The 27571-nt window shown below is 42.3% G+C and overlaps 1 protein-coding gene and 1 long non-coding RNA gene across 2 annotated transcripts; one reads left to right on the forward strand and one right to left on the reverse strand.

Annotated features, from left to right (window-relative positions):
* Positions 1-734: 734 nt before the first annotated feature.
* Positions 735-1432, reverse strand: LOC121968462. The gene is made up of 2 exons (XR_006108157.1): positions 1313-1432; positions 735-1221 (listed from the first exon to the last, which is right to left on the reverse strand). It is a non-coding gene; the product is annotated as an uncharacterized LOC121968462 (long non-coding RNA).
* A 19438-nt stretch (positions 1433-20870) lies between these two features.
* Positions 20871-27408, forward strand: LOC121967162 (DNA repair protein RAD5B-like). The gene is made up of 19 exons (XM_042517213.1): positions 20871-21150; positions 21226-21912; positions 22048-22181; positions 22285-22420; positions 22509-22562; positions 22715-22858; positions 22951-23102; positions 23203-23287; positions 23478-23648; positions 23771-23920; positions 24020-24175; positions 24459-24526; positions 25305-25427; positions 25517-25616; positions 25846-25958; positions 26050-26605; positions 26685-26756; positions 26832-26930; positions 27012-27408. Exons 1-19 carry the CDS (start codon positions 20953-20955, stop codon positions 27132-27134), a joined length of 3321 nt encoding a protein of 1106 aa, XP_042373147.1. The 5' UTR covers positions 20871-20952; the 3' UTR covers positions 27135-27408.
* The last annotated feature ends 163 nt before the right edge of the window (positions 27409-27571 follow it).

Here is a 27571-nt window from a genome sequence, read left to right on the forward strand (position 1 = left end):
CAAGTGAATCTATTTGAAAACTAGCCAATGACTAACCATTGGAAGCCACTGTGTAAATATCAATTGTTTGTTTTGTCTTAGAAAACTGTATTTAAATTTGCTCCACATATTCTTTAAACACTAACCAAGGTCTTTTAGAAGGTTAGTTTCATCTACAAACCACTAGAAATTTAATGTCTTCTATCATGCTTTAGTTTTACATATTTGCTAGAAGACACACTTATAAGTGGTTTCTCAATAGAAAATGAGATTTTTACTAGTAGGATTTTGAGATTGATCCAACATGCATATAGATTATCAAGTTGTGAAGTATTTTATTCAGTGCGTGTTTATTTTAATTTCACTATGATTTCAAATAAACACATGAACACCCCTGTCAACGGACTAACAAAGTTTAATTTGACCTAAAAGAGTGCCCAAAAGACAAATTTTATGGCACATTGCATAACATTGATTCTGTCAATTTTATTCCATAAGATTTTTTCTGATTTTGTAAGAAAATAACACATATATATTACTTTCGACTGTATAAAATCAATTTTCAAATAAAATATTATATTCTATACAAAATTGATCAATCAATACAAATATTTCCCTTAATATTTTGTCAGGAAAAAATTTATAACTAATGTTTCTCTAGATATTATGATAGAATGTAAAGGTTCCTTTAATTTGTATATGTTTAGTTACAGCAACTTCTTACTACTATATTACAGAAAATGAGAAGAGGGATATTTACATAAACTTTACTTTTATATATATATAGTCGCAACACATATGTATAAAACGTTGGCATGTATAATAGTGGCACACTATATATATATATACATGACTTTCATACATATGTGGGCAAGGGACATGGATCATACATGATGAAGCCTCATCCATTATTCCATTATATGTAAGCGTAAAGTAGTTAATAAAGCTTCAACTTGGTCATTTTATATAGATTTCGTGTTCACGGGGGGTTCGGGCAGGGATTTCTGGCGTTGCATTTAGATCCGATGGGGATCGAATCTATTAGAGCTGTATCAAGTAACCTGGAGTTCTCTAAGTTTTGCATCGTCCCATGGCCCAGAGGATTGGCCGCCTCATCCTGGTGGGCAGCCATGGCTACTTCCTCATATGGACCCTCTCTTGCAGCTGCCATCACAATTACTGACGAGCTCATTAGAAACATGACTACTATCAGAGAGGAGGTGATCACCATCAACTTCATTCCTACTCATGTAACACACCACACAAAGTTTAATTAAGCAATAAGACGATAATATAATCGACTATATATGTTAAGTATCTCTAGATAACCAACCTTCAGTTAATCTAAAGAAGCTCCGAGTATATGATATATCAACTCAAGCGAAATATAAAGGGGTATATATAGTCAGCTTCAGAAGAGTGGTGGAAGAACATGCATGACCGTTTATTCTTAGCTAATTAACAATTGATTAATGGACGAAGAAGAATGTGATGCACACTTATTGATTTCCTTTTTTTGTTATTATTGAGTTGAATTAAGTCAATTCTAATTAGTGCCGTAAAACAAGCCTAAGGGCAATATTTATCCGGCCACTTCCGGAATGGGTGACAGTGGTATTCAGCTGGCAGTACTATTAGATGTGATTCTCTGGAAGTAGAGGATAATGGAATAAATATTATTATAATATTCTGTGGAGAATATGCGTATTTAGAATGAATGAATGAATTTATAACGATTGTATTATTAGTTACAGTAAGATGCTTTCAATGGATAATCACAATATGGAGCATGCACTTGGATTCAATCCTTGAATTATTGAGCTTAAGGATGCACTTACAACAGAAAGAAGCGTGCCAGGAGTTTGAAGTGATCACTGGCTACGTCTAGGAATTGTAGTTAGAGCTAATAATTTGCTTTTTGAATTCAAAAAGAAAATTGGAAAGTTGATGTCTAATCATCCAAATACATGGTCATACTGTTATAGCAATGCTTGTCATATATTTCTAAGCGTACATTTTTGTAGGGATGCATAGCTAGGGTTTCCAAATTATCTTGATTACCCCTAACTACAAACAAATATAGTTACTAATCATATGGAATATGTAAACAACAAATCCTACCTATAATCAATATATGTTGCTTCTGAGGTAATGGTGCAGCAACGGACGTCTTCTTAATTTCTTAAGCAAATCTTAGTTTCAATTTCTTAAGCAAATCTTAATTTCAGTGAATTAAGGGATGAAGCATATTACATCATGGATGAACCATATTAAATAACATATATTTTAATATGTTTTATTCTATTTTCTTGTTATTCCCATGAAGGCATGTATATAATTTTTGTGATTAAAAAACTCATGCATTTGTAGAGATTTTTTCTCCGAATTAAATAGGACTCTCAATTCCAAGGGATGTTGGGCTTTGGGTCGTCCATCGTAAGTACTTTCTGATTTACTTAATAGTTAATCGAAAATTTTTATGGGACTGGATCAATCATCTCAAGTTCAATGTTATCTGACCTGATTAATTATTTTTTTAATTGTTGAAAAATAATTAAAAGTCAAAGTAAAAAAAAAGAAACGTATTGTAAGGGACTTTTTTTTTAAAAAAAAAACTTAACGAAGAAACATTGTTAAATGGAGTTATCGAAGCAAATTTTTTTTATATTTGAAAAAGAAAATCTTAAAAAAGAAGTTGGCAAATTCGTCAAGTTTTTGTTAGTGGGATAATAATACAAATAAGGAAAAGAATAATGCAATAAGGAAATAGTATTGTGGGAAAGAAAATAACTCTGAAGAAAATAAATTAAAAATAAAATTTAAATTGGTTCATCTACATTGAAGAAAGAAAAAAAAATATTCTTCGCACAAAATATTTAAAATTGATGCATCTATAATAAATTATAGATTTAATTTTTATTAATTGATTTTTTTATTTTTTTATATTTACTATTAAATTAATCCTATAAATTTAGAATTCTATATTTTAATTATCTTTGAATTAATTTTAATTTTTAATTTTATTTTGTTTTTCTATGTATAAATTATTTTCTTTCCCTTTATCTTAGGTGATCCGGTAGCAAAGGAGGGGTCCCGTACGAACAGAGGTTAATGACACGTGGAGATCAAGGTCGAGACGGTCAACGTAAAAGGTGAGCCGAGCGGGAGGCCACCTTGTCGATCGGCCGCGGCAGAAGGTCAGGTCGGCATGGAGACAACTCGGCCAAGGGTCGAGTTTCCGACGCTCAGGAATCCACATACGACAACTGATTGGACCGAGCGGCCCACTCGCTCGGTCCCGCTTGCGTCCCCCCCGGACGACTAGTACGGTCGAGCGTCTCTCCTACTCAGCCCGACCAGTAATATGGCCGAACATCTCTCCCGCTCGGCTCGATAAAAGACAGAAGGTGTAGAAGAGTACAAAGAGGACGGCCAGAGATATCTTTCTCGAGATATGTGTCGCCAACAGACAGTATGGTCGGCGGCCGGACCAGACAGAGAATCGTACGGTGGAAGTTTCCACTGTCATGTCAGAGATATGCTCGGACGGTTGTGGTATGGCGTCAAGCGTGCTTTTTTGACACATCCATTTTAAGGTATGTTTGGGGAAGCGTGCACACGTCGATGAGCGCGCACGCGCCTCCCCGGGAGCCTATATAAGGACCCCCAGGCTTCGACGGAGGTATGCAATCAACTATACTGTAGCTACAGTTCTCCTTATTTTGCTTCAGCTTTCTTCTCGCCTGACTTGAGCGTTGGAGGGTCGTCGCCGGGAACCCCTTTCCGGCCCGGCTTTGTTGCAGGTTCACCGAAGGTCCACCTCATCCCGGCGTCTACGCGGAGCCAGCAGAGAGTGCCACGTCCTCAGCTTTCATCAACTCACAGTTCGGACAAGATCAAATTGGCGTCGTCTGTGGGAACTCACCTGAATCCGAGCAGAGAAGATGGAAGGAACTGGACGACCACACACCGTGACACTCTCTCAGGAGGAGCTCGACGCTCTTATTGAGGCAAGAGCGGCAAAAATCGTGGAGCAGCAGCAGCAGAAGGCGCTAGCCGAGCGGTTAGCACAATAGGCAACTTCGGCATCAAGTGGCCGAGCGGCTGAGGAAGACCGACCGAAGCAATACTCCACATGGACGCAGAATAAAGGTCAGACCGGCACTCTATGGAATGCGTCGCCCGCCCCTATTCCGTTTCATCAGACATTATTCCAGACCCCATCCGAGCTGGCACAGGCCAATCAAGGGTCATCAGATGAAGCGCCCGTACGGGATGCTATAAAGGGGAAGGCGCCTCGGGCTGAGTCATCCCCCGAGCGGATCAATCGACAGTTTTCCGAGTCCATTCTTCGGGATCCACTGTCAAGGCACTACACACCTCCGACGATCGGAGAATACAACGGGACCACCGACCCGGATGACCATCTGGATAAGTTCGACAACATAACCACTTTACATCAAGATACAGATGGTGTAAAGTGTAGGGTATTTCTCACCACCCTTTCGGGATCGACTCAACGGTGGTTTTGGAGGCTACCGGACGGATCGATCACAAGCTTTAAAGAATTCCACACGACTTTCCTTCATCATTTCGTGAGCAGCAGGCGCTACCAAAAGACCGGTGTCAGCTTGTTCGCCATAAAACAAGACCCGAGAGAGACGCTCCGAGCTTACATCCAGCGCTTCAACCAGGTGGTCATGGATATTTTGATAGTCACCTCGGAGACCATAATGAATGCGTTCACACAAGGGCTTGTGGACGACGATTTCTTCCGCTCGCTCATCAGAAAGCCGCCTCGCAGCTACGACCATATGCTGCACAAAGCCAATGAATACATCAATGTGGAGGAAGCCCAGGCTGCAAGAACAAAAGAAGCATCGGCTGAGCCATTAGCACCCGCTGAGCGTAGGCAACCAACTAGCTATCAACCGCCAAGAGGACCTCGAGCCGAAGGAGTACGTCCACACCACGAGTCAAGACCGCAAGCTGTCCAGCATGTGGCGGCTGATCGGCCTAAGCAGAAGGGAAAGGTATGGACTCCCATGTTCTGTTCACTTCACCAGTCAGCCACCCACAACACCCGTGACAGTCGGAGCCTTCTGCAGATCGCTCACCCCGCGCCTAGGAGCTATCGCCGCCGATCCCCTTCACCTTATCGACGCCCCCGACACCAAGACACCGGACAACGTGGGGCCAGGGAGTCGGTCGAGTGGCAACATCATCATCCGCCGAGGGCCAACCCCCGAGCCTCACAGGAGCGAGCGAGGCCCTCAGCTCGGGAGGAGGAAAATCGAAGTAATACCGCTCGGGGCGAAATCAACATCATCGCCGGGGGCCCTACAGGAGGAGATTCCAACAGAGCCAGAAAGTTGTTAGTTAGAGCCCTAGAGCCAATCATTTGATGATTGTTGTATGGACTCGTTGTATCATATTCTTATATATATAAAAGCATTTGTTTATGGTTATTATGCTTACTTGTATTGGTGCCAAATAACTAAGTATAATAGCGTCCTTGAGTAGAATTTTCTTACCTATATCAATCGGTTAGTTGAATCGATAGTGAGATGATATAGGAAACACTACTCTTAATCATTCCTAGTCAAGTATTAGCATTCAGGGACAATGTTAATGTGACGAGACTAGCATGTAGGTCAACTCGATGACTTGATCTCACAAGTCATGGATATAGAGATATCAAGTTGACACATGGGTATACATTCATTGGAGAATGTATACTGAATGACCCGCCATGAGAAAGTATCATGGATCGTTATATGAGTGTCATATACTTTCTCATGTGGCTATTAGTATGACTATTAGTCCTTGGACCTGAAGTCACCATGGTTCCCTACATAAAGAGTTACATACTTTGGCTTCGTCAAACGTCACCCGTAACTGGGTGGACTATAAAGGCGATTACTGGGTATGTAACAAATTATGCGGAGGGATGTGAGTGATGTAGATGGAATCTATCCCTCATATATGACAGGAGAGACATCGATATTCTTGATAGAGTGAGACCACTAAGTGCATGGTCATGCCCAAATGAGTCAATATGAGATGTTGAGCTCATTTGATTAAGTGAGTCTACTTGGGATTCAAGATTTAGATTGATTAGAGGATGACACGATCTATGCCTCACATTGATCAATCTTGATGTCAAGGATAGAAGGACACTTGTCATATATTGTGAAGAGTCACAATTAGTAGTCACAAGGTGATGTTGGATCTCAACATTCTTATAACTTGGGTAGTAATGATGTGTTGCTAGATACCGCTCATTACTTATGCTTCTAAATGAGTTTAGGAGCATTGCTAATGTTATAAGAATCTATAGGGTCACACACAAAGGGCAATTAGATGGAGATTAAGTTCATTTGATGAACCTAAAGGATTAGGTCCATGTGATGAACCAAATTAGATTAAGAGTAATCCAAATTAGGCTAATTGAGTTGAACTCAATTTGGTTCATGTGTTAGATGAGTCTAATTTGGACTTAGACTCATTGAGTCAATTTAATTTAATGAATAGAGAGTCATTAAATTAAAATTAACTTGAACCAATGGTTAGATTTGATCAACCATGGGAGAGAAGTGGTCAAGTTTGACTTGACTTGAGAGGAAGATGAAGAGTCAAGTTTGACTTGACCATTTGCCACCTCGTTGGTGAGTTGGCAAATAGTGGACCAATGATGATGCTCCACATCATCATGGTTGCTTAAGTGGGATGCCACCTCATGGGAGTTACCAAGAGTTGTGACTCTTGGTATTCCATGGAGGTTATTAATCTCTTAATGTGGCCGGCCACAATTTATTCAAGAGAGGAGTTTTTCATTTTGTGTGTAACTCTCATCTTCTTCCTCAAGCTCTCTTCTCTCCCTCTCTTCCTCCATTGCTGAGAGCCACAAAGGGTGCTAGCACACTCTAGTGTCTTTTCTCCATCTCCTTGTTCGTGTGGATACACATAGAGAAGTGTTTACTTTGACATTCTCGAGATCCGGCATCATTTGGACGAGCGGGATTAAGCGAAGGGCATCACTTCAAAGGTATACCTTCTGATCTTGTAGATCTAATGTAGATCTAGGAATAGAGAAACTCGTACATGAAATTTTAAACTTTGCACAGATCAGGTGGCATGGGATTCGGGGTTTCTGCAACGCAAAAAGCGATTTTTGCGGCCCGAAAATACCTACAGTGGTATCAGAGTCACGTGCGAAGCGCGTACGTGTTTATTTTATGTTTTTATGAAAAACTTTCAGTTCTGTAACTTTCTGTGAATTTTCTAATTTTATGTGTTTTATGGGTAATTTTCTTGTAGAAGCGAAGCAACAAATGTTTCGACACTTGTAGGCTTCGACTACTGAGAAAACCTTTCCGAAACGGCAAGGTTTCGCCCAATTCATTTTGGGACAGCGGACTAAGGCGATGTAGGATCACTTAGGAACACTCACGATGGTTATATCGCGGGTAGGGGTGCTACCTCTAATCCCGCAAGGGGATTCGTTCCGCGATTGCGCCCGAAAATCGCTAAACGGGACCGCCGAAAATTTTTACTCATAAAATTATAAAAATTGTGGGAAAATTTACAGAAATTTATAGAAATTACATAATTTAAAATTATGTATCATTTTGTGATGATCATGGCCCAAGACCCCAATTTGATTGAAAAAAAATTTGTGTTGTAATTTATATTATGGTCTGCGTGTCATTTTCTGTGATGTGCGTGTTGTATATGATACACGACTTGCACGTCGTGCCTTTCCTATTTTATTTCCTGTTGTAAAATAGTTTAGACTCGAATGTAACTCGAGTTTCACCTTTGTAATGTACAAAATAAAGTGGTGGAAGGTCCACTCGAGACGGAGTTACGAGGAGGGTGCGAGCAACACAAGGTGGTCACCGGAAGGAGCTTGAGAAGCTGTTGACCTTAGGTTGATCATCCGAACTTCTCATTGGCTTGAGAAGATTGAAGTAGGGTCATGACTAATCACAAAAAGCTTAATTAATTGCTTGTGTGTGTATATATGATGCATGCTAGATTAATAATTAATTAGTGTCTTAACGATTAGATTAGATCTAAGTCGCGCACATGATGCACCTCCACGATTAGATTAGATCTATATCGAGTATATGATACACATCGAAGATTAGATTAGATCTCAATCGCATCAACTCGAAATGCCTACCATGCCGTGATACCCATCACTACCTCGATCACATGTTGTTGTTGAATCTGCCAAAGCAGAGCAACGCATATTATCTTGGTAGGGTGCGGAGGGACAATCTTGGTCCCGCCTATCAACGCATGGGTGAGTACAACTCAATTAAATTGAGTAACTAGTTAACTCAATTGGATCGAGTTTAACTATAGGCATTTTCCAATGGTTGGTAGATAGGTCAAAATCACGTTTATATTAACTCTTGGGCGTATTAGCCAAAGCTAACTCGAGTTTTAATATAAATGCGGATCTTGATCCTATAAACAAGAGTTGCATAGAGATGTAATTAGTAATTAGTTACCTACCGATCATACTAGGTCTTGGGCGATTTAGCCAAAGCTAACTCAAGGCATAGTATGATATGGATCTTGTCCCACTTGAATTATAGAATTCAGTGGGAGCATCATTTAATTAAATGCCTAATTAGATGATTAATTGGAATATGATATTTATTTTTCTACATTTTTCTGTTGTAGATTACCATGTCGTCAAACACAAACTCCTTCTCCCTGCGTTCTGTCCTCGATAAAGCTCAATGGAGCTAACTTCTTGGACTGGTACAGAAATCTGAGAATAGTTCTTACTCAGGAAAGAAAACTGTACGTCCTAAAGCAGCCCATTCCCGAGGCACCTCCTGCCACTGCCACGCGAGCTGATCGCGATGCTTACAAGAAGCATCAAGATGACGCATTAGGTGTGTCATGTCTTATGCTCACGACCATGAACTCTAAGCTTCAAAAGCAACACGAGTTGATGGGCGCTTATGATATGGTTGAACATTTTCGTTAACTATATAAAGGACAAGCGAGGCACGAGAGATTCGAGATCTCTAAGGCACTGTTTCAGTGCAAGATGGGACTCCCGTAGGCCCATATGTACTCAAAATGATTGGGTACATAGAAAACCTACAGAGGTTGGGATTCCCGCTTGGTTAAGAGCTAGCCACTGATCTGATCTTGCAATCCTTGTCAGATAGCTATAGTCAATTCGTTCTAAATTATAACATGAACGAAATTGACAAGCCACTGCCCGAGCTGCTTAGCATGTTAAGAACTGCTGAGCTCAACCTTAAGAAGGTTAAGCCCAACTCTATTCTGATGGTTCAGAAACACAAGGGCAAGGGCAAGCCCAAAGGTAAGGGAAAGTCCCAAGCCAAGGGCAAAGACAAGGCACTGAAACCCAAATGAGGGGTTTCCAAGGATGCTACCTGCTTCCACTGCGGTCAGACTAGGCATTGGAAGAGGAATTGCAAAGTGTACCTGGAAGATCTTAAGAAGAAGAGAAGTGAGACTTCCACTTCAGGTATATATGTTATAGAAGTCAATCTATCTATTTCTTCATCATGTGTATTAGATACCGGATGTGCTTCTCACATTTGTACTAATGTGCAGGCGCTGAAAAATAGCAGGGCATTGACGAAGGGCGAGGTGGACCTACGCGTAGGTAATGGAGCACGGGTTGCTGCTGTTGCTGTAGGAACTTATTCTCTATCTCTGCCCTCTGGGCTTGTACTAGAATTGGATGATTGTTGTTATGTGCCTGCTTTGACTAAGAACATTATATCAGTTTCTTGTTTAGACAAGAAAGGTTTTTCATTTATAATAAAGAACAAATGTTGTTCAATTTATTTAAATGATATGTTCTATTGTAATGTACATCTGATGAACGAACTCTATATTCTAGACCTTGAAAACCCTATCTATAACATAAGTACTAAGAGGTTCAAGTCAAATGACATGAACCAACCTATATCTGGCACTGTCGCTTAGGTCATATAAATGACAAACGTTTATCCTAGCTCCATAAGGATAGTTTGCTGGACTCATTTGATTTTGAATCTTATGAGACATGCGAGTTATGCCTACTGGGCAAGATGACCAAGACTCTCTTTAGTGGACACAGCGAGAGAGTGTCTGACTTGTTAGGATTTATACATAGTGATGTATGTGGCCCTTTCAATGTCGCTGTCAGAGGTGGTTATAGGTACTTCATTATATTTACTGATGACTTCAGTAGATATGGTTATGTATACCTGATGACATATAAGTCAGAATCCTTTGAAAAGTTCAAAGAATTCAAGAATGAAGTACAAAACCAGCTTGGCAAGAGTATTAAGATACTTCGATCAGATCGAGGTGGAGAATACCTTAGCTATGAGTTTCGTGACTATCTAGCTGAGTGTGAGATTCTATCCCAGCTCACTTCTCCTGAAACACCACAATGGAATGGTGTATCCGAAAGGAGGAATCATACCTTATTAGATATGGTACGGTCTATGATGAGTCACACAGATCTTCCCATGTATCTTTGGGGCTATGCTCTAGACACAGCAGCCTTCATTCTCAACCGAGTTCCATCTAAGGCTGTAATAAAGATACCATATATGATATGGACTGGGAGAGATGCCCAAGTGTCTTTTATGAGGATTTGGGGTTGTGAGGCTTACGTTAGACGTCAAGTCTCGGACAAATTGGGATCCAAATCCGATAAGTGATATTTTATTGGATATCCCAAGGAAACGAAGGGATATTATTTCTACATTCCCAGTCAACACAAGATAGTTGTGGCTAAGACTGGGGTATTTCTAGAAAGAGATTTTGTTTCTAGAAAGACTAGTGAGAGTACGTTCGATCTTGAAGAAGTTCAAGATATGGACCATAGCACTGAAGCCTCGATGGAAGTTGAACTGGAACCACAAAGTGTTGTGGATGATGTTGTTCCACAAAGAGTTGAGGAAACACAACCAGTTCAAGTAGACCTACCTCTTCGCAGATCTGATAAGGTACGTCGTCAGCCTGAGAGATACTCATTTCTCTTGTCTGACCATGATGACGTTGTGCTCATTGAGGATGAGCCTACCTCCTATCAGGAAACTGTGATAAGACCAGATTCCGAGAAATGGCTAGAGGTCATGAGATCCAAGATGGAATCCATGTACACTAACCAAGTATGGACTTTGGTTGATCCACCTGAAGGGGTCAAACCTATTGGCTGTAAGTGGGTCTTTAAGAGAAAGACTGACATGAATGGACTTATTTATAATGGTCGCTTGGTAGCTAAATGTTTCGAGCAAATTCATGGTATTGACTATGATGAAACATTTTATCTAGTAGCGATGTTTAAGTCCATTCGGATCATGCTTGCTATTGCAACGTACCACGATTATGAGATCTGGCAGATGGATGTCAAAACCACGTTTCTAAATGGAAACCTGCTCGAGGATGTGTACATGACACAACCTGAGGGTTTTGTAGATCCACAGCATACTGGCAGAGTATGCAAGCTGCATAGGTCAATTTATGGACTAAAGCAAGCTTCTCAGAGCTGGAATATTCGATTCGATGATGCGATCAAACAGTTTGGTTTCATCAAGAATGAAGATGAACCTTGTGTCTACAAGAAGGTTGTAGGGAATATAGTTGTCTTCCTCATATTGTATGTGGATGACATACTACTCATTAGGAAATATATCCTTTTGCTGCAGTCTATCAAGACTTGGCTAGGGACTTGTTTCTCAATGAAGAACTTAGGTGAAGCATCCTGCATTCTAGACATACAGATCTATAGAGATAGATCTAAGAGATTGCTTGGCCTAAGTCAGAGTACATACATTGACAAGGTACTACTACGGTTTGCCATGCAGAACTCCAAGAAAGGATTTCTGTCGATGTCATATGGTGTGAGTCTTTCGAAGACTCAAGGTCCCTCTTCTAGAGAGGAGAGAAACCGCATGGATCAGATCCTTTATGCTTCAGCCATAGGGTCTATCATGTACGTCATGCTATGTACTCGTCCTGATGTCTCGTATGCTTTGAGCATGACGAGCAAATACCAGTCAGATCCAGGTGAAAGTCACTGGATAGCCGTCAAGAATATTCTTAAGTACTTGAAAAGGACTAAAGAATATTTCTTGATATATGGAGGCGATGACGAGCTAGCTGTAAAGGGTTACAGTGATGTTAGCTTCCAAACTGACCAGGATGATTATCGATCGCAGTCGGGGTTCGTGTTTTGCATAAATGGTGGTGTTGTGAGCTGGAAGAGTTTGAAGCAGGACACAGTCACTGATTATACAACAGAGGCCGAGTATATTGCTGCATCAAAAGCAGCAAAGGAGGCAGTTTGGATTCGCAAGTTCATTACTGAGCTTGGGGTGGTTCCTAGCATAGCTGATCCCATAGAGCTCTATTGTGACAACAATGGAGCAATGGAACAGGCTAAGGAACCTCGCTCACACCAGCGGACCAAACACATACTACGGCGTTTCCATCTCATTCGAGAGATCATCGATAGAGGAGATGTAAAGATTTGCAGAGTACACACTGAGGCAAACATCATAGATCCCTTGACCAAGGCTTTAGCACAGAGAAAACATGATGATCACACTAGGTCTTTGGGCCTTAGAGTCTATACTGATTGGAACTAGTGCTAGTGGGAGATTGTTAGTTAGAGCCCTAGAGACAATCATTTGATGATTGTTGTATGGACTCGTTGTATCATATTCTTATATATATAAAAGCATTTGTTTATGGTTATTATGCTTACTTGTATTGGTGCCAAATAACTAAGTATAATAGCGTCCTTGAGTAGAAGGTTCTTACCTATATCAATCGATTAGTTGAATCGATAGTGAGATGATATAGGAATCACTACTCTTAATCATTCCTAGTCAAGTATTAGCATTCAGGGACAATGTTAATGCGACAAGACTATCATGTAGGTCAACTCGATGACTTAATCTCACAAGTCATGGATATAGAGATATCAAGTTGACACATGGGTATACATTCATTGGAGAATGTATACTGAATGACCCGTCATGAGAAAGTATCATGGATCGTTATATGAGTGTCATATACTTTCTCATGTGGCTATTAGTATGACTATTAGTCCTTGGACCTGAAGTCACCATGGTTCCCTACATAAAGAGTTACATACTTTGGCTTCGTCAAACGTCACCCGTAACTGGGTGGACTATAAAGGCGATTACTGGGTATGTAACAAATTATGCGGAGGGATGTGAGTGATGTAGATGGAATCTATCCCTCATATATAATAGGAGAGACATCGATATTCTTGATAGAGTGAGACCACTAAGTGCATGGTCATGCCCAAATGAGTCAATATGAGATGTTGAGCTCATTTGATTAAGTGAGTCTACTTGGGATTCAAGATTTAGATTGATTAGAGGATGACACGATCTATGTCTCACATTGATCAATCTTGATGTCAAGAATAGAAGGACACTTGTCATATATTGTGAAGAGTCACAATTAGTAGTCACAAGGTGATGTTGGATCTCAACATTCTTATAACTTGGGTAGTAATGATGTGTTGCTAGATACCGCTCATTACTTATGCTTCTAAATGAATTTAGGAGCATTGCCAATGTTATAAGAACCTATATGGTCACACACAAAGGACAATTAGATGGAGATTAAGTTTATTTGATGAACCTAAAGGATTAGGTCCATGTGATGAACCAAATTGGATTAAGAGTAATCCAAATTAGGCTAATTGAGTTGGATTCAATTTGGTTCATGTGTTAGATGAGTCTAATTTGGACTTAGACTCATTGAGTCAATTTAATTTAATGAATAGAGATTCATTAAATTAAAATTGACATTAACCAATGGTTAGATTTGATCAACCATGGGAGAGAAGTGGTCAAGTTTGACTTGACTTGAGAGGAAGATGAAGAGTCAAGTTTGACTTGACCATTTGCCACCTCATTGGTGAGTTGGCAAATAGTGGACCAATGATGATGCTCCACATCATCATGGTTGCTTAAGTGGGATGCCACCTCATGGGGGTTACCAAGAGTTGTGACTCTTGGTATTCCATGGAGGTTATTAATCTCTTAATGTGGCCGGCCACAATTTATTCAAGAGAGGAGTTTTTCATTTTGTGTGTAACTCTCATCTTCTTCCTCAAGCTCTCTTCTCTCCCTCCCTTCCTCCATTGCTGTGAGCCACAAAGGGTGCTAGCACACTCTAGTGCCTTTTCTCCATCTCCTTGTTCGTGTGGATACACATAGAGAAGTGTTTACTTTGACATTCTCGAGATCCGGCATCATTTGGACGAGCGGGATTAAGCGAAGGGCATCGCTTCAAAGGTATACCTTCTGATCTTGTAGATCTAATGTAGATATAGGAGTAGAGAAACTCGTACATGAATTTTTAAACTTCACACGGATCCAGTGGCATGGGATTCGGGGTTTTCGCAACGCAAAAGGCGGTTTTTGCGGCCCAAAAATCCCTACAATCCCGATAGTCACCTCGGAGACCATAATGAATGCGTTCACACAAGGGCTTGTGGATGGCGATTTCTTCCGCTCGCTCATCAGAAAGTCACCTCGTAGCTACGACCATATGTTGTACAAAGCCAATGAATACATCAATGTAGAGGAAGCCCAGGCGGCAAGAAGAAAAGAAGCACCGACCGAGCCGTTAGCACTCACTGAGCGTAGGCAACCAACCAGCTATCAACCGCCAAGAGGACCTCGAGCCGAAGGAGTACGTCCACACCACAAGTCAAGATCGCAAGTTGTCCAACATGTGGCGGTTGATCGGCCTAAGCAGAAAGGAAAGGTATGGACTCCCATGTTCTTTTCACTTCACCAGTCAGCCACCCACAACACCCGTGACTGTCGGAGCCTTCCGCCGATCGCTCACCCCACGCCTAGGAGCTATCGCCGCCGATCCCCTTCACCTGATCGGCGCCCCCAACACCAGGACACTGGACGGCGTGGGGCCAGGGAGTCGGTCGAGCGACAACATCATCATCTGCCGAGGGCCAACCCCCGAACTTCACAGGAGCGAGCAAGACCCTCTGCTCGGGAGGAGGAAAATCGAAGTAATACCGCTCGGGGCGAAATCAACATCATCGCCGGGGGCCCTACATGAGGAGATTCCAACAGGGCCAAAAAGTCACACGCTCGGCAGCTAAGGATTTATGTAGTAGGCTGCAGTCAAGAACGAGCACGAGGTTCTGAGATCAGCTTCAGGCCTAAGGACCTGGAAGGAGTCGAAGTGTCGCACGACGACGCACTCATCATCTGAGCGGTAATAGCAAATTACACTATTCACCGTATTTTTATTGATACAAGCAGCTCGGTCAACATTATCTTCAAAAAGACGTTCGACCAACTACAAATTGATCGTGCCGAGCTGCTCTCGATGACAACACCCTTGTATGGATTCACTGGCAGTGAGGTCTTGCCGATCGGCCAGACCAGGCTGGCTATATCGCTGGGTGAGGAGCCGCTGCGAAGAACGAGAACCACTAACTTCATAGTGGTCGATGCCCTCTCCGCTTACAATGTCATATTAGGGCGACCCGCACTCAACGAATTCTGAGCGGTTGTCTCCACTTTCTGCCAGAAGATCAAGTTCCCCGTGGAGGACCAAGTGGGCGAAGTCCGAGGAGATCAGCTGGCTGCCCGGCAATGCTATGTGGAAATGGTCTGAGCCGAGTCCAGGTCCGCGCGGAAAACACCGCGCCTCGAGGTAAATACCGTAACTGAAAAGCCTACAACTTTAGTTTACGAGGAAAAAGAGGAAGTGCATATCCAGCCCGACCGGCCAGAAGCCACAACATTCATAGCGTCTGACTTGGAGGGAGACCAGAGGGAGGAGCTGGTCGAGTGCCTACGACGTAACCATGATGTCTTCGCATGGTCGACCCACGAGTTGTCAGGCATTTCGCCAAGCGTAGCGCGGCATAAGCTCCATGTCCGACCGGACGCTCGGTCAGTGAAGCAAAGAAAGCGGGACTTCAGCGTAGAACAGAACGTCATCATCCGAGCGGAGGTTGAAAAGCTGCTGGAAGCTGGACACATACGGGAAGTGCAATTCCCAAGTTGGTTGGCAAATGTTGTGCTAGTCTCCAAGCCGGGTAACAAGTGGAGGGTCTGCATCGATTTTCGGGACCTTAATAGGCCGTGCCTGAAGGACTTCTACCCTCTACCCCGGATCGACCAAATGGTGGACTCAACCGCCAGATGCGAGTTAATATGCATGCTGGATGCATATCAGGGTTATCACCAGGTGCAGCTTGCCCGAGAATAGACCAAGAGAAAGTGAGTTTCATCACAGTGGACGACACCTACTGCTACAAGGTAAAGTCTTCAGGTAGCCGGCCCTTTTTCTTCAGATAATCAGCCGTTGCGGTGATAGCTAGCTCGAAAGCGTGGACGAGCCGAGCGCAGGCCTTCTCTACAAACTTCTCCGAGCGGATGTAATTCTGCTGCATGACAGCAAATCGACTCGGCTTAACATCCTGATATTCTTTGAAGGCAGCGCGAGAGGCATCCAACGCCTCTTGGAGTGTCTTCATGTCAGCTTGAAGGGTGACCACCTCCGCCGAACGGCTATTCTTCTCAGCAGCCAGCATGTCGGTTAATTTGTTGACTTTGACCTCAAGAGCCCGGGCTTCAGCATTCTTCGCCTCCAAGTCGGTGATGGCCTGATTCTTCCTGTTAGTGGTCAAAGTAATCTTCTTATCGTAGGTCTTGATCTGGGTCTCGAGCCGGTCTACCATGGTCTGCAAGCCCGAAGATTTATGTCGTTCGGCCTCGAGCAGCTTGTTGGTCTTCTCCAGATTGACCTTCAGCTCAGCATAGGAAGGACCTTGAAGAGAAGTCCCACTAGAGACCTTAAGCTTTTTGAATTCCTCCTCGAGGAAAGCTAAGCGGTGGCAGACTGCTATACTTTCCACCCAATGCTACAATTTGGTTAAGAACGTAAAGAATCATCAATACCGAACGGGGGATAAGAAGAAAAGGCTTGAGAGAGTTACCCCAGTAGTTTGTTGCAGATAACTGTTGCCGAGCAGCCCGGGTGGCATCACGCCCACTCGCGCTCGGGCATCCTCCCAAACCTTCGCGAGAGGCCCCCGGATTGTTATCAAGTGTTCGGGGCTCGACGGCTGGTCAGACTTCTGCAAGTAGTCTTCTGTTGGTAGGTGGAGCAAAGCCTTGATCGTCCTGTGCCGACCCGGAGTAGACTGAGCTGACGCAGATAGGGCAGAAGATTGTCCGATCGGCTCAGAGCGAATAAGAGATCGCTTGATTATACGGCGGGCTAGAGGAAGCGAGGTAAGGGGATGAGCCGCCACTGGGTCGGAAGGCCAGTCTCCTTGAGATAGGGTCTGGTCGGACGACAGCGCTTTCAAAGATGCAGGAGCTAGGGGATCGTCCATTTGTTCGGACACGTGAATGGCAGAGGTGGCCGAGCGGGTGGGGGTGCCTGTTCGGCGGCGTTTACGCCCAGTCAACGGAACTTCATCATCATCAGATCCGACTTCCTCGGGCCGAATGCCAGTGGCGCACTCGGTGGAGCGTCCTCCCCAGCCGCATCGGTGGTGACCGTCTGAGCGACAGACTCCTCGCCCCCCGTCCGTACCTCTTCACTCTCACCTTCGTGAGAGCCGATCGGGGTGAGGCCCAGTTTCTCCGCCCCTGCGGGACAGCCGCCTCTACATAGGCGGTCTTGCGTTTTAGCATAACGAATACCACCGACTTCATCATTGTCCTGGCTGCAAGAAAAAGAAAAGAAATTAGTTAGATGCCAAGAAAAGGAGAGAAGGTTATTCCTTACCCGGGCCATTCAGAAGCCGCGTTCGGATTGAGCTTAATCTGAATAGGTACATCATCCCTTCGGGCAGCAGCTTATGGATGTCCAGCTTTAGCCCGGCCATCAGATTAGCCGCGTGAAGAAAGGCAGGTTCGATCCGGTACCTTTTCAGATCGGGGGGAGCCGGCAACGAAGTTAACCATTGGGTTCGGAAGGGTGGCGGATCGGGAAAACTCAAAAAGAAGAAATGCTCTTTCCAGTGTTTATTAGAAGTAGACATTTTATCAAAGAAGACCAAGCCGATCTGCGATTGAAATAGGAAGGTGTCGATCTCGAATTGCTTGGGGGTAATAGAAGTAGTGAAAGATGTGAAGCTTGAGGGGAATGTCGTGCACCCGGAAAAGCATGACGACACCGCACAGCAGCCTAAAGGAATTAAGCATGAGCTGACCGAGCGGAATGCGAAAATAATTGCAAACTTCTAAGATGAATGGGTGGATCGGGAACCTAAGGTCACCTACAAATTGGTCGCGGAAGAAGGTAACAGTGCCGGTCGGTGGGTCATGAGGTCGGTCGGATGACTCGGCCAAAGTTATTTTATGGTCATCAGGGATGTCGTAGGTATTGATCAGTCCAAAGGCATCTCCCGAATCAAACCTACTTTCCATGGTTTGATACCAAAGGCCGGGAGAGGGGGCAGAGGAACTGGCCATTGCTGCCGGAAGGCAAAGCAAAGGAAAAACAGAAAAGGCAACGAAGGAGATGAACGGAACAATGCCTACAAAGCACAGACACCACCGGAATGCGAAGAAAAGCGCGAAGAAAACAAAAAAGGAACGAGCAGAGAGTTCTTACAGGAAAAAAGGATGGTTGGAGAAGAGAGCGAATGGTCGGAATGTCGAGAATCGGTTCGCTGGAGAACGAAGCAGGAACCTTCAAGAGCACGGGCGCGATAAAGCGGAAGCGGCGGAAGGGAAGGAAGCGGCCTTATAAAGGTTGGGCTCGAGCTGCAGGGACTGCCCGATCCAGGGCACGGGATCCGAGGACCGCATCCGCCCGTTGAATTCAAAGCGCCAGGGGTCACATCTAGCCTGACAGCTCGAGTAGGCGATGACGGCCGCCTGGCCACGTGGCATCACCCCATTGGGCGCATTTAATGACCCCATCACGCAGGCGAGGGCGCGTGCTCGGCCTTAATGGCAAGGATTTGCACGAATTCTAAGGAAATTCGGAGGACATCAGCGTTGACCGACGTTGGGTCGGCAAGACAACCACCGTCAAGTCGAACCCTCCAAGTATCGGTGGGTTCCATGCCGAGCGGCCTTCTTATTAGAAACGGAACGGCCGTCATGTCGCTAGGCCAATAGTCCAGTCAGTCGGACTTGCAGCCTCCTTCGACTAGACTTGAGGGGGAGGCACGTGATCCGGTAGCAAAGGAGGGGTCCCGTACGGACAGAGGTTAATGACACGTGGAGGTCAAGGTCGAGACGATCAACGTAAAAGGTGAGCCGAGTGGGAGGCCACCTTGTCGATCGGCCGCGGCAGAAGGTCAGGTCGGCATGGAGATAACTCGGCCAAGGGTCAAGTTTCCGACGCTCAGGAATCCACATACGACAGCTGATTGCGCCGAGTGGCCGCTCAGCTGGGTCGTTTGCGTCCCCCCGGACGACCAGTATGGGCGAGCATCTCTCCCGCTCGGCTCGATAAAAGACAGAAGGTGTAGAAGAGTACAAAGAGGACGGCTAGAGATATCCTTCTCGAGATATGTGCCGCTAATAGACAGCATGGTTGGCGGCCGGACCAGACAGAGAATCGTACGGTGGAAGTTTCCACTGTCATGTCAGAGATATGCTCGGACGGTTGCGGTATGGCGTCAGACGTGCTTTTCTGACACATCCATTTTGAGCTATGTTTGGGGAAACGTGCACGCGTCGATGAGCACGCACGTGCCTCTCCAGGGGCCTATATAAGGACCCCCAGGCTTTGACGGAAGTATGCAATCAATTATACTGTAGCTACTGTTCTCCTTATTTTGCTTCAGCTTTCTTCTCGCCTGACTTGAGCATCGGAGGGCCGTCGCCGGGAACCCCCTTCCCGGCCCGGCTTTGTTGCAGGTTCACCGAAGATCCACCTCATCCCCGCGTCTATGTGGAGCCAATAGAAAATGCCATGTCCCCAACTTTCATCAACTCACAGTTCGAATAGGATCATTAGGAATCCTAAGTGATTTAATGGTTTGATTTTCATGTTATGTGGGACGTTCGTTTATCATTAATTTACAATGTTAACCATTTTAATTACATGAATTTACAATGTTAACCATTTTAATTTTATAATGTAATTGGAGAAATTCTAACTCATTAGTCAAATGCATATTAATCCTAATCTTTTGTTATAAATATCACATTAATCATGCAACCCCTGATAAAGGGTCCAATTGCATAATTCTAATCTTTTGTTATAAGGATATCTATAGTCGTAAACCTCTTAAAGAAATTTATACTCTGTCACATCATTATTACATCAAAAATTAAAAATTTTACTTCTTTTAAAAGTCATTCTTTATTATTATAAAACCTCTCTCTTTTAAAAATATCATTTTCTTTTAAAATGCTCTCTTTATCATTTCTCCATTATTTTTTTATAAATCTGGTCTAAAATTTTCTATCATTTTTTTATAAATCTGGTCTAAAATTCTCTATCATTTCTCCATTATTTTTTTATAAATCTGGTCTAAAATTTTGATACATATTTATAAAAAAAAATTATAAATGCTCATAGAAGAACTGCAATACTAGACAACGTGTCTTGTTTTTCTCTCCATGGTTGTAGCTGTATTCCAAAATAAAAATGGAAACCCTAAAACTTAAATAGAGACCGCTTACCATTTTCACCCATAATAATTGGGAATTAATTTTTGAAAAAATGTTTTCCTTTTATATCATTTACCGCGAATATCACCCGCCAAGATTTTACTGAGCCGGCAATGAACTCCCACTCAACCGCGCCATTACCATCACCATCACCAATCACCCGCGAAACAAAAGCTAGTTCTTTTTTCTCCCGCCAAATTTCACCCAGTAGAAAGCAACAATAAGACCGCAACTCTCTCCTTCCTCCTGCCTCTTATCTCTTCTCCCATCTCCATCTTCTCCACTTTGTTTGCTCGTGTAGATCATGGACGTCGAAACGCCGGCACCCGAAATCCTACTCATGGAAGAGATTGCGGACATCCGATCATTCATGGGCTCTGAAATCTCAGATCGAGATATCCTCCGAGCCCTCTCGCTTGCCGGAAACAACACAAACCGCGCCATCAACATCCTCCTTGACGCGCTCCAGTCGTCAGATTCGGCAGACCTCGCACTCAATCCCGTATGTCCGAAATCTAATGATTATGCTTATGCTACTACTGCACAGGAACCAAATGCTACTGTTCTGAACTTGTAGGGAGATGGGAACGGTAAGGGACAAGAAACGGAAGTGAATGAAGAAAATAACAAGGAAAATCCTAAATCTAAAGTTAATTTGGTCTGTAGAATAAAAAATGATGTGGCATCTGAAGGTCGGAACAGAAGGGTGGACATTGATATAGACTCTGAAGAAGATGTGACTTCGAAGCCGAAGAGAAAGCGTGAAAGTGTGAAAGAATTGGATGAAAGGTTCAAGAGACAGCAGACCACCGAACAGTTAGAAGGCCATTCAAATACAAAGAAAGATGGGCACTTGACAAAGGAGTCTTTGGTCACGGTCACGACAACCGTAGAGGAGTCCGCAGTTGACAATTTCTCCAGCCTTGCGAGGGCTCGTTTGGCTCCGTATCTCAATCCACGTCCAATATCTGCTATCAGACCACCTGGTGTAGTCACTGATCGGAAGCTTCTGCTGTACTCCAATCCGAATGAGCCAGAGTTCGGAGAGTTTCCTGATGAGTACGATTGGTTACTTGTAGGGAAGGCTTCTGTCAATGGCCTCTCCACATGCAGAGGGAGAAAACACATCGATGATGGGGAAATTGTTCACTTCTCATTTCCATCCTCCGAGAAGAAACAATTGATTGGTAAGAAATTCCAGAGACCAAAAGCTGCAATGGCAGCTGCGGAGATTGTTCGCTTCTCAACCAAGCGGAGTGGCGAGGTCTGTTTGCATTATCGGCTACCAATGTGCTTCTAGATGTTGTTTCATTTTTATGGAGAAATAATTGTTCAACATGTGTTCATAAACATACATGATAATGAACGGATTAAAAATCATATTTTTGATGCTTGACAGATTGGAAAACTTCCACCAGAGTGGACTAGATGCCTCATTCCACTCGTAGCATCCTCAAAAGTGAAGATTCTGGGGAAGTCTCTAATTTCAGCGGTGCAGCTTAGCTTAATGCAAGAGATTATTTTGCATGTCAGGTGAAAAAGTGGTCCTTACTTTCCTGGTGGTTGCCATGAGCTTCTTTTTAAGAGTTTCTTTTTTGCCAGCTTAATTTCTAAGTTCATGTTTCTTCCATTCCAGCTTTTACATTCACAGATCAATCTTCACTGAAGGTTGCAATTTCACATTCAAGCTATCAGTTCCTTCAAACTCTGCTTCTAATGTCCATCCTCTTCTTAGTCTGTTCAAGCGTCTAAGAATGAAGCCAGTTCAAAGGGTTTCTACCTTAAACTCCAATAAGATTTTATATATTGTTTGGTTTTGTGGGAATGCAACTTGACCTTCTGAATTTCTTCAACTTATAGGCTGAATTTACTCCTGAAGAACTCGATACCCGAAAGAAGTCACTAAACCTAAACGTAAACTTTCAGACATTTGCCTCCTGAGTTTACTCCATCGTTTTCTATGTATATAATAGACATTCTTGATGCTGTTTTTGCAAAACGGAAGAAAGGTTATTAACCTGTCTTAGCGGTCTTAGTCTCGTGACGTATTCTATGAAATGTTTCAGGCTGGTGAGGGAGATGCATCCGTTGAAATGATAGTCCATGCAAAGCGAGTAACCGGGGACCCTGAGCAAAGCAGTGACGAGCAAGCAATCTCAGAGTCATCTTTGAATAAAATTGTTGGAACTTCTGATGAGTACGATTTAAAGGTAAAGCAAATGTGAACGTAATCAACAAAGAAGTAGCACACGAATCCTCTATGAGAATTAGCAGTTTCAATATTTTTGTCAAATTTCTATAGGAAGCAATGCCACCTTCTACGCTCTGCTGTGCTTTACATCCATACCAGAAGCAAGCCCTTTACTGGATGTGCGAATTAGAGAAAGGAACTGATTTTGATAAAGCAACCAAATCTCTTCATCCCTGTTGGGCTGCTTACAGAATTTATGACAAGTAAGCAAGTGAAGCTTTCTAGAGGAAAACAGTATCAGATTCAATGCTTAGTCAACAATGCTTGCTTATGCTTTTCTGATGACCATTTGGTTTGTATCAGGCGAGCCTCTGAAATCTATGTAAATGTTTTTACTGGGGAATCTACCACTCAGTTTCCAAGTGCTATGCAGATGGCAAGAGGCGGAGTAAGCATGCTTATTGCTTATATTCTTAAATACTGAAGGAACCCATCAAAAGCCTTAAAATGACATGTTATGTCCAGTAATGAGAAAATTTCATGTACATGAGACCATAATTTGTTGATAACCTGATTCTTAACAATATTTTTTTTAGTTGTATCAAACATCCATATTTATGTGGCAATTATTCTCGCAGATCTTGGCAGATTCAATGGGCCTAGGAAAGACTGTCATGACAATTGCTTTAATACTTGCAAGAATTAATGGAGAAAGGCCATATGATAATGGTTATTCCCATGAACATGGATCAAATACAAAGGGAGGCACCCTTATTGTATGCCCAATGGCATTGCTGGGTCAGTGGAAGGTGAGAATTTATATTATCATCTCTTAGTATTAGTGATTTTCAAAATATAATTAATTTAATGTCCTCAAATAGTTCAACTAGAATTGATCTGAACATAAGTACTAAAAAGAAAAACAATGCAGGATGAGCTTGAAACTCATTCAAAGCCGGGTTCATTTTCTGTTTATGTGTATTATGGTGGTTCAAGAATGAAGGCCAGTGATATTGAGATGCTTGCAAGATATGACGTGGTTTTGACAACATATGGAGTTCTATCATCTGCTTATAGACCTGTATGTATGCATTATTTGTCTTTTTTCTTCTTTTACTTGAAATATTCCCTCATTTTGATAGACTGTGGTGAAATACAATTTACAATTTTGGTTATGCAGGATTCCGTGAATGCTAGCATCTTCAACAATATAAATTGGTACAGAGTAGTACTAGATGAAGCTCATAACATCAAATGCTCAAAAACAAAAGTTGCTCAGTCAGCATTTGCCTTGAACGCTTACTGTAGGTGGTGTCTAACTGGTACCCCACTTCAGGTAACCAGGCTTCTTTCCCTATTCAACTTTTCGTCTTCTGCAGATAGATCAGATGTCTTAAATTTCATTCATTGATCACAGAATTTTGTAAATATTTGGTGTGCAATTCCCCTCTTTTTGTTGAACTTCTTTCAGGATTAGTCGTGTTGCCTCATGATTCAATCATTAAATATATTTTTGCACTTGGAATTTTAGAATTATCTTTGCCCACAGATTATTTCAATGATATGAATGTGAATTCTGGATTATGTTATACTAACACAATCGTCTTTTCATGTTGCAGAATAAGCTGGAAGATCTCTACAGTCTTCTTTGCTTCTTACATGTTGAACCATGGTGCAATTGGGTTTGGTATGTACTTCAGCATAAAAACCCAATGAAAATTACTTTATTGTAGGCCTAGGAATTCACAACCTTATCTAGGCTGGTACTGTTGGATTTTCACGGGGTTGATTCCTTCAGGCATTACTTGGAGCCAAAAAAAGTGTAACATCCAAATTAATTCTACGTAAAGAAATGTGAGCTGAAGGAAAAAAAGTATAAATTTAGATTTGTGGAGTAATAGTATATTGTGGATTAGTCATTCGGCTTAACAAACTGGATTTCTCTTGTAATAATTATATTTAAGTGGGCGAGTATCAGAAAAGAGAAGCCTTTATGAAGCTGAGCAACAATTGGAACTGAGATGTCTATTAGTTGTCATTTTGGAAATTAGATGAAAACATTAATCTAGTATAGGGGGTCGTTATGATGCCCTAGTTTAGTATGATACCTCAGATGAGCTAATTATGCTTATGAGTGAATTATTATTAATTTGAACTTACTTTTTTGTGAAGTGGTGACCTAATGAAGTTAATGAGCTATTCACACAAATAACATTAATCCATGCATGCACTAACTGAACTATAAAAAGAAACTTGTTTTAGAGAATAATTTTTCATATCACATGAAAAAGTAAACTCATGTTACATATCCTATATTATACATGATTCTTCTAAATGGTTAATTTAAATCACAATTTTGAGAGGATTATTGTCGTCTCTTATTCAGTTTAGGTTCGTATGTCGAGCATCTATAGAATTAATAAGCTTGGCTATTATAGAATTCCTACAAGTTTGATTTCCAACAGGTGGAACAGTCTGATTCAAACTCCGTATGATATGGGAGATGTAAGAGGGTTGAAATTGGTAAAAGCCATCCTACGCTCACTAATGCTAAGGAGAACGAAAGATACAAGAGACAAAGAGGGGAGGTTGGTTTATAGTCTTCTATTTTTTTTTTTTTTTTTTTGCATAATGATGCCTTGAGAAGATAAATGTCAATCTCATTTACATGATTCAGGCCTATTCTTGTTCTACCTCCAGCCCACATCCAAGTTGTGGAATGTGAACAATCTGAAGCTGAACGTGATTTTTATGAAGCCCTTTTCACGCGATCCAAGGTTTGTGACAAATCTGTTTCAGTTTCTTTTAGGCACAATTGCTTACTTTCATCTGAATCAGTATTTTTGTTTTAAGATATCACTTGTAAATATTTAGGCGATTGATCATTTACTGTGGTATGAAATCGGAAACAAACTACAGCTAATTGCATTTGTTGCAAGTTAATTCATTTTTGTTGCCTATATCACTTTGTTATAACTGATGGTAATTAATTGAAAACTAAAACAGGTCAAGTTTGATAAATTTGTTGAACAAGGTAAAGTTCTTCACAATTATGCCTCCATTTTAGAGCTTCTACTCCGTCTACGACAGTGTTGCAATCACCCTTATCTTGTTATGAGGTTAGTGAATAGTTGCATTTCATTACCATTCTCCTTCAAGACGAAACTCAAACATCACATGTATGCTTATTGTGCTTTATAATATCTTCAGTCGTGGACAGAATCAAGAGAATACTGATCTCAACAAGCTTGTCCACCGATTTCTTGGAGGTCCTCAGTCGAGCCAGGCCCCAACACGAGCCTACGTTGAGGAAGTTGTGGAGGGCCTTCGTAGAGGTGAGGTCACTGAGTGCCCAATCTGTCTTGAATCAGCATCTGATGATCCAGTGCTCACTCCATGTGCCCACCGGATGTGTCGTGAGTGCCTGCTCGCAAGCTGGTCTACTCCGGTCGGTGGGCCATGCCCAATCTGCCGGAGGGCCCTGACTAAAGAAGACTTGATAACATGCCCAAATGAGTGTCGGTTTCAGATCGATATTGAGAAGAATTGGACAGAATCATCCAAGGTGAAAAAACTGATGGAATGCCTTGAGAACATTAAGAGGACAGGGGAGAAGAGCATCATCTTCAGCCAGTGGACCGGCTTCTTGGATTTGCTGGAGATTGCTTTAAGGGACGAATTTGGTTTCCTCAGGTTTGATGGCAAACTAAATCAACAGAGGAGAGAATACATACTGAAGGAGTTCAATGAGAGCAAAGATAAGACGGTAAGCCCAGCACTGATTGCTAAGTTGCTCCAGTTTGTCAAAAGAAAGACGTTGATAACTGTTCCTGTCTATAATCCAGGTGCTACTCATGTCACTCAAGGCAGGAGGTGTAGGCTTGAATCTCACAGCAGCATCTAATGTTTTCATCATGGTAGTTATCTAAGATTGCTTTTCCTTATTTTCATTTCACCAAACAGTGAAACTGGTTTCTGTTTTTTCAAAATAGGATCCATGGTGGAATCCGGCAGTGGAGGAGCAAGCAATAATGAGGATTCATAGAATTGGACAGAAGAGGCAGGTTCGAGTAACACGTTTCATTGTGAAGGTAAAGATGAATTATCAATTAAAGTAAAACATACATAGGAGTGCATGGCATTGTAGTGGATGATGGCGATTGTTGTGGCAGGACACTGTGGAAGAGAGAATGCAACAAGTGCAGGCAAGGAAGCAGAGGATGATTTCTGGAGCCTTGACAGATGAGGAAGTTAGGAGTGCTCGCATCGAGGAGCTCAAGATGCTATTTCGATAGATGGTGAATGTTTCAATTTTTTGAAGGAAAGATGGCCGATGCTTCTCCCTTTTGTTTCACAAGTTTTTGTGCATGCTACTGATCCTTCACTCGTCTGAAAAGAAAAGTTTTTTGGGCATTCGTTTTGTAAATCGGCTTTAGAATGCCAATTCTGTAAGTCTGATGTGTATTCCAAGATCGAACCATAAACTAGCAACTTTTGTAGTTAGTCTTCTCATTATTGCATCTAAACTGAATCCTTGTAATTAGATGGTATTAATTCACAAGATATATTTCCTGCTGAATTGGTGAATGACTGTTGCGAGGAACAAAGGTTAGTTGTTGCTGTTTCAGTTTCAGTTTCAGTTTCTTATTATGAAATCTCCTATTTGGAGAAGAGATTTAGAAAATGCAAAGAAATTTATAAAATGTTGGTACCACATTAGTTATTCTATTTA

The sequence above is a fragment of the Zingiber officinale genome, chromosome 3B, assembly GCF_018446385.1.
Source record: "Zingiber officinale cultivar Zhangliang chromosome 3B, Zo_v1.1, whole genome shotgun sequence".
NCBI lineage: Eukaryota > Viridiplantae > Streptophyta > Magnoliopsida > Zingiberales > Zingiberaceae > Zingiber > Zingiber officinale.

Bases quoted from the DNA above. Each gene is read 5' to 3' on its own strand.
- LOC121967162 (XM_042517213.1), top strand. From the start codon at position 20,953: ATGGACGTCGAAACGCCGGCACCCGAAATCCTACTCATGGAAGAGATT. The intron at 22,182-22,284 runs GTGAAAAAGTGG...CTTCCATTCCAG, and splicing joins GAGATTATTTTGCATGTCAG to CTTTTACATTCACAGATCAA. The intron at 23,288-23,477 runs GTAAGCATGCTT...TTATTCTCGCAG, and splicing joins TGCAGATGGCAAGAGGCGGA to ATCTTGGCAGATTCAATGGG.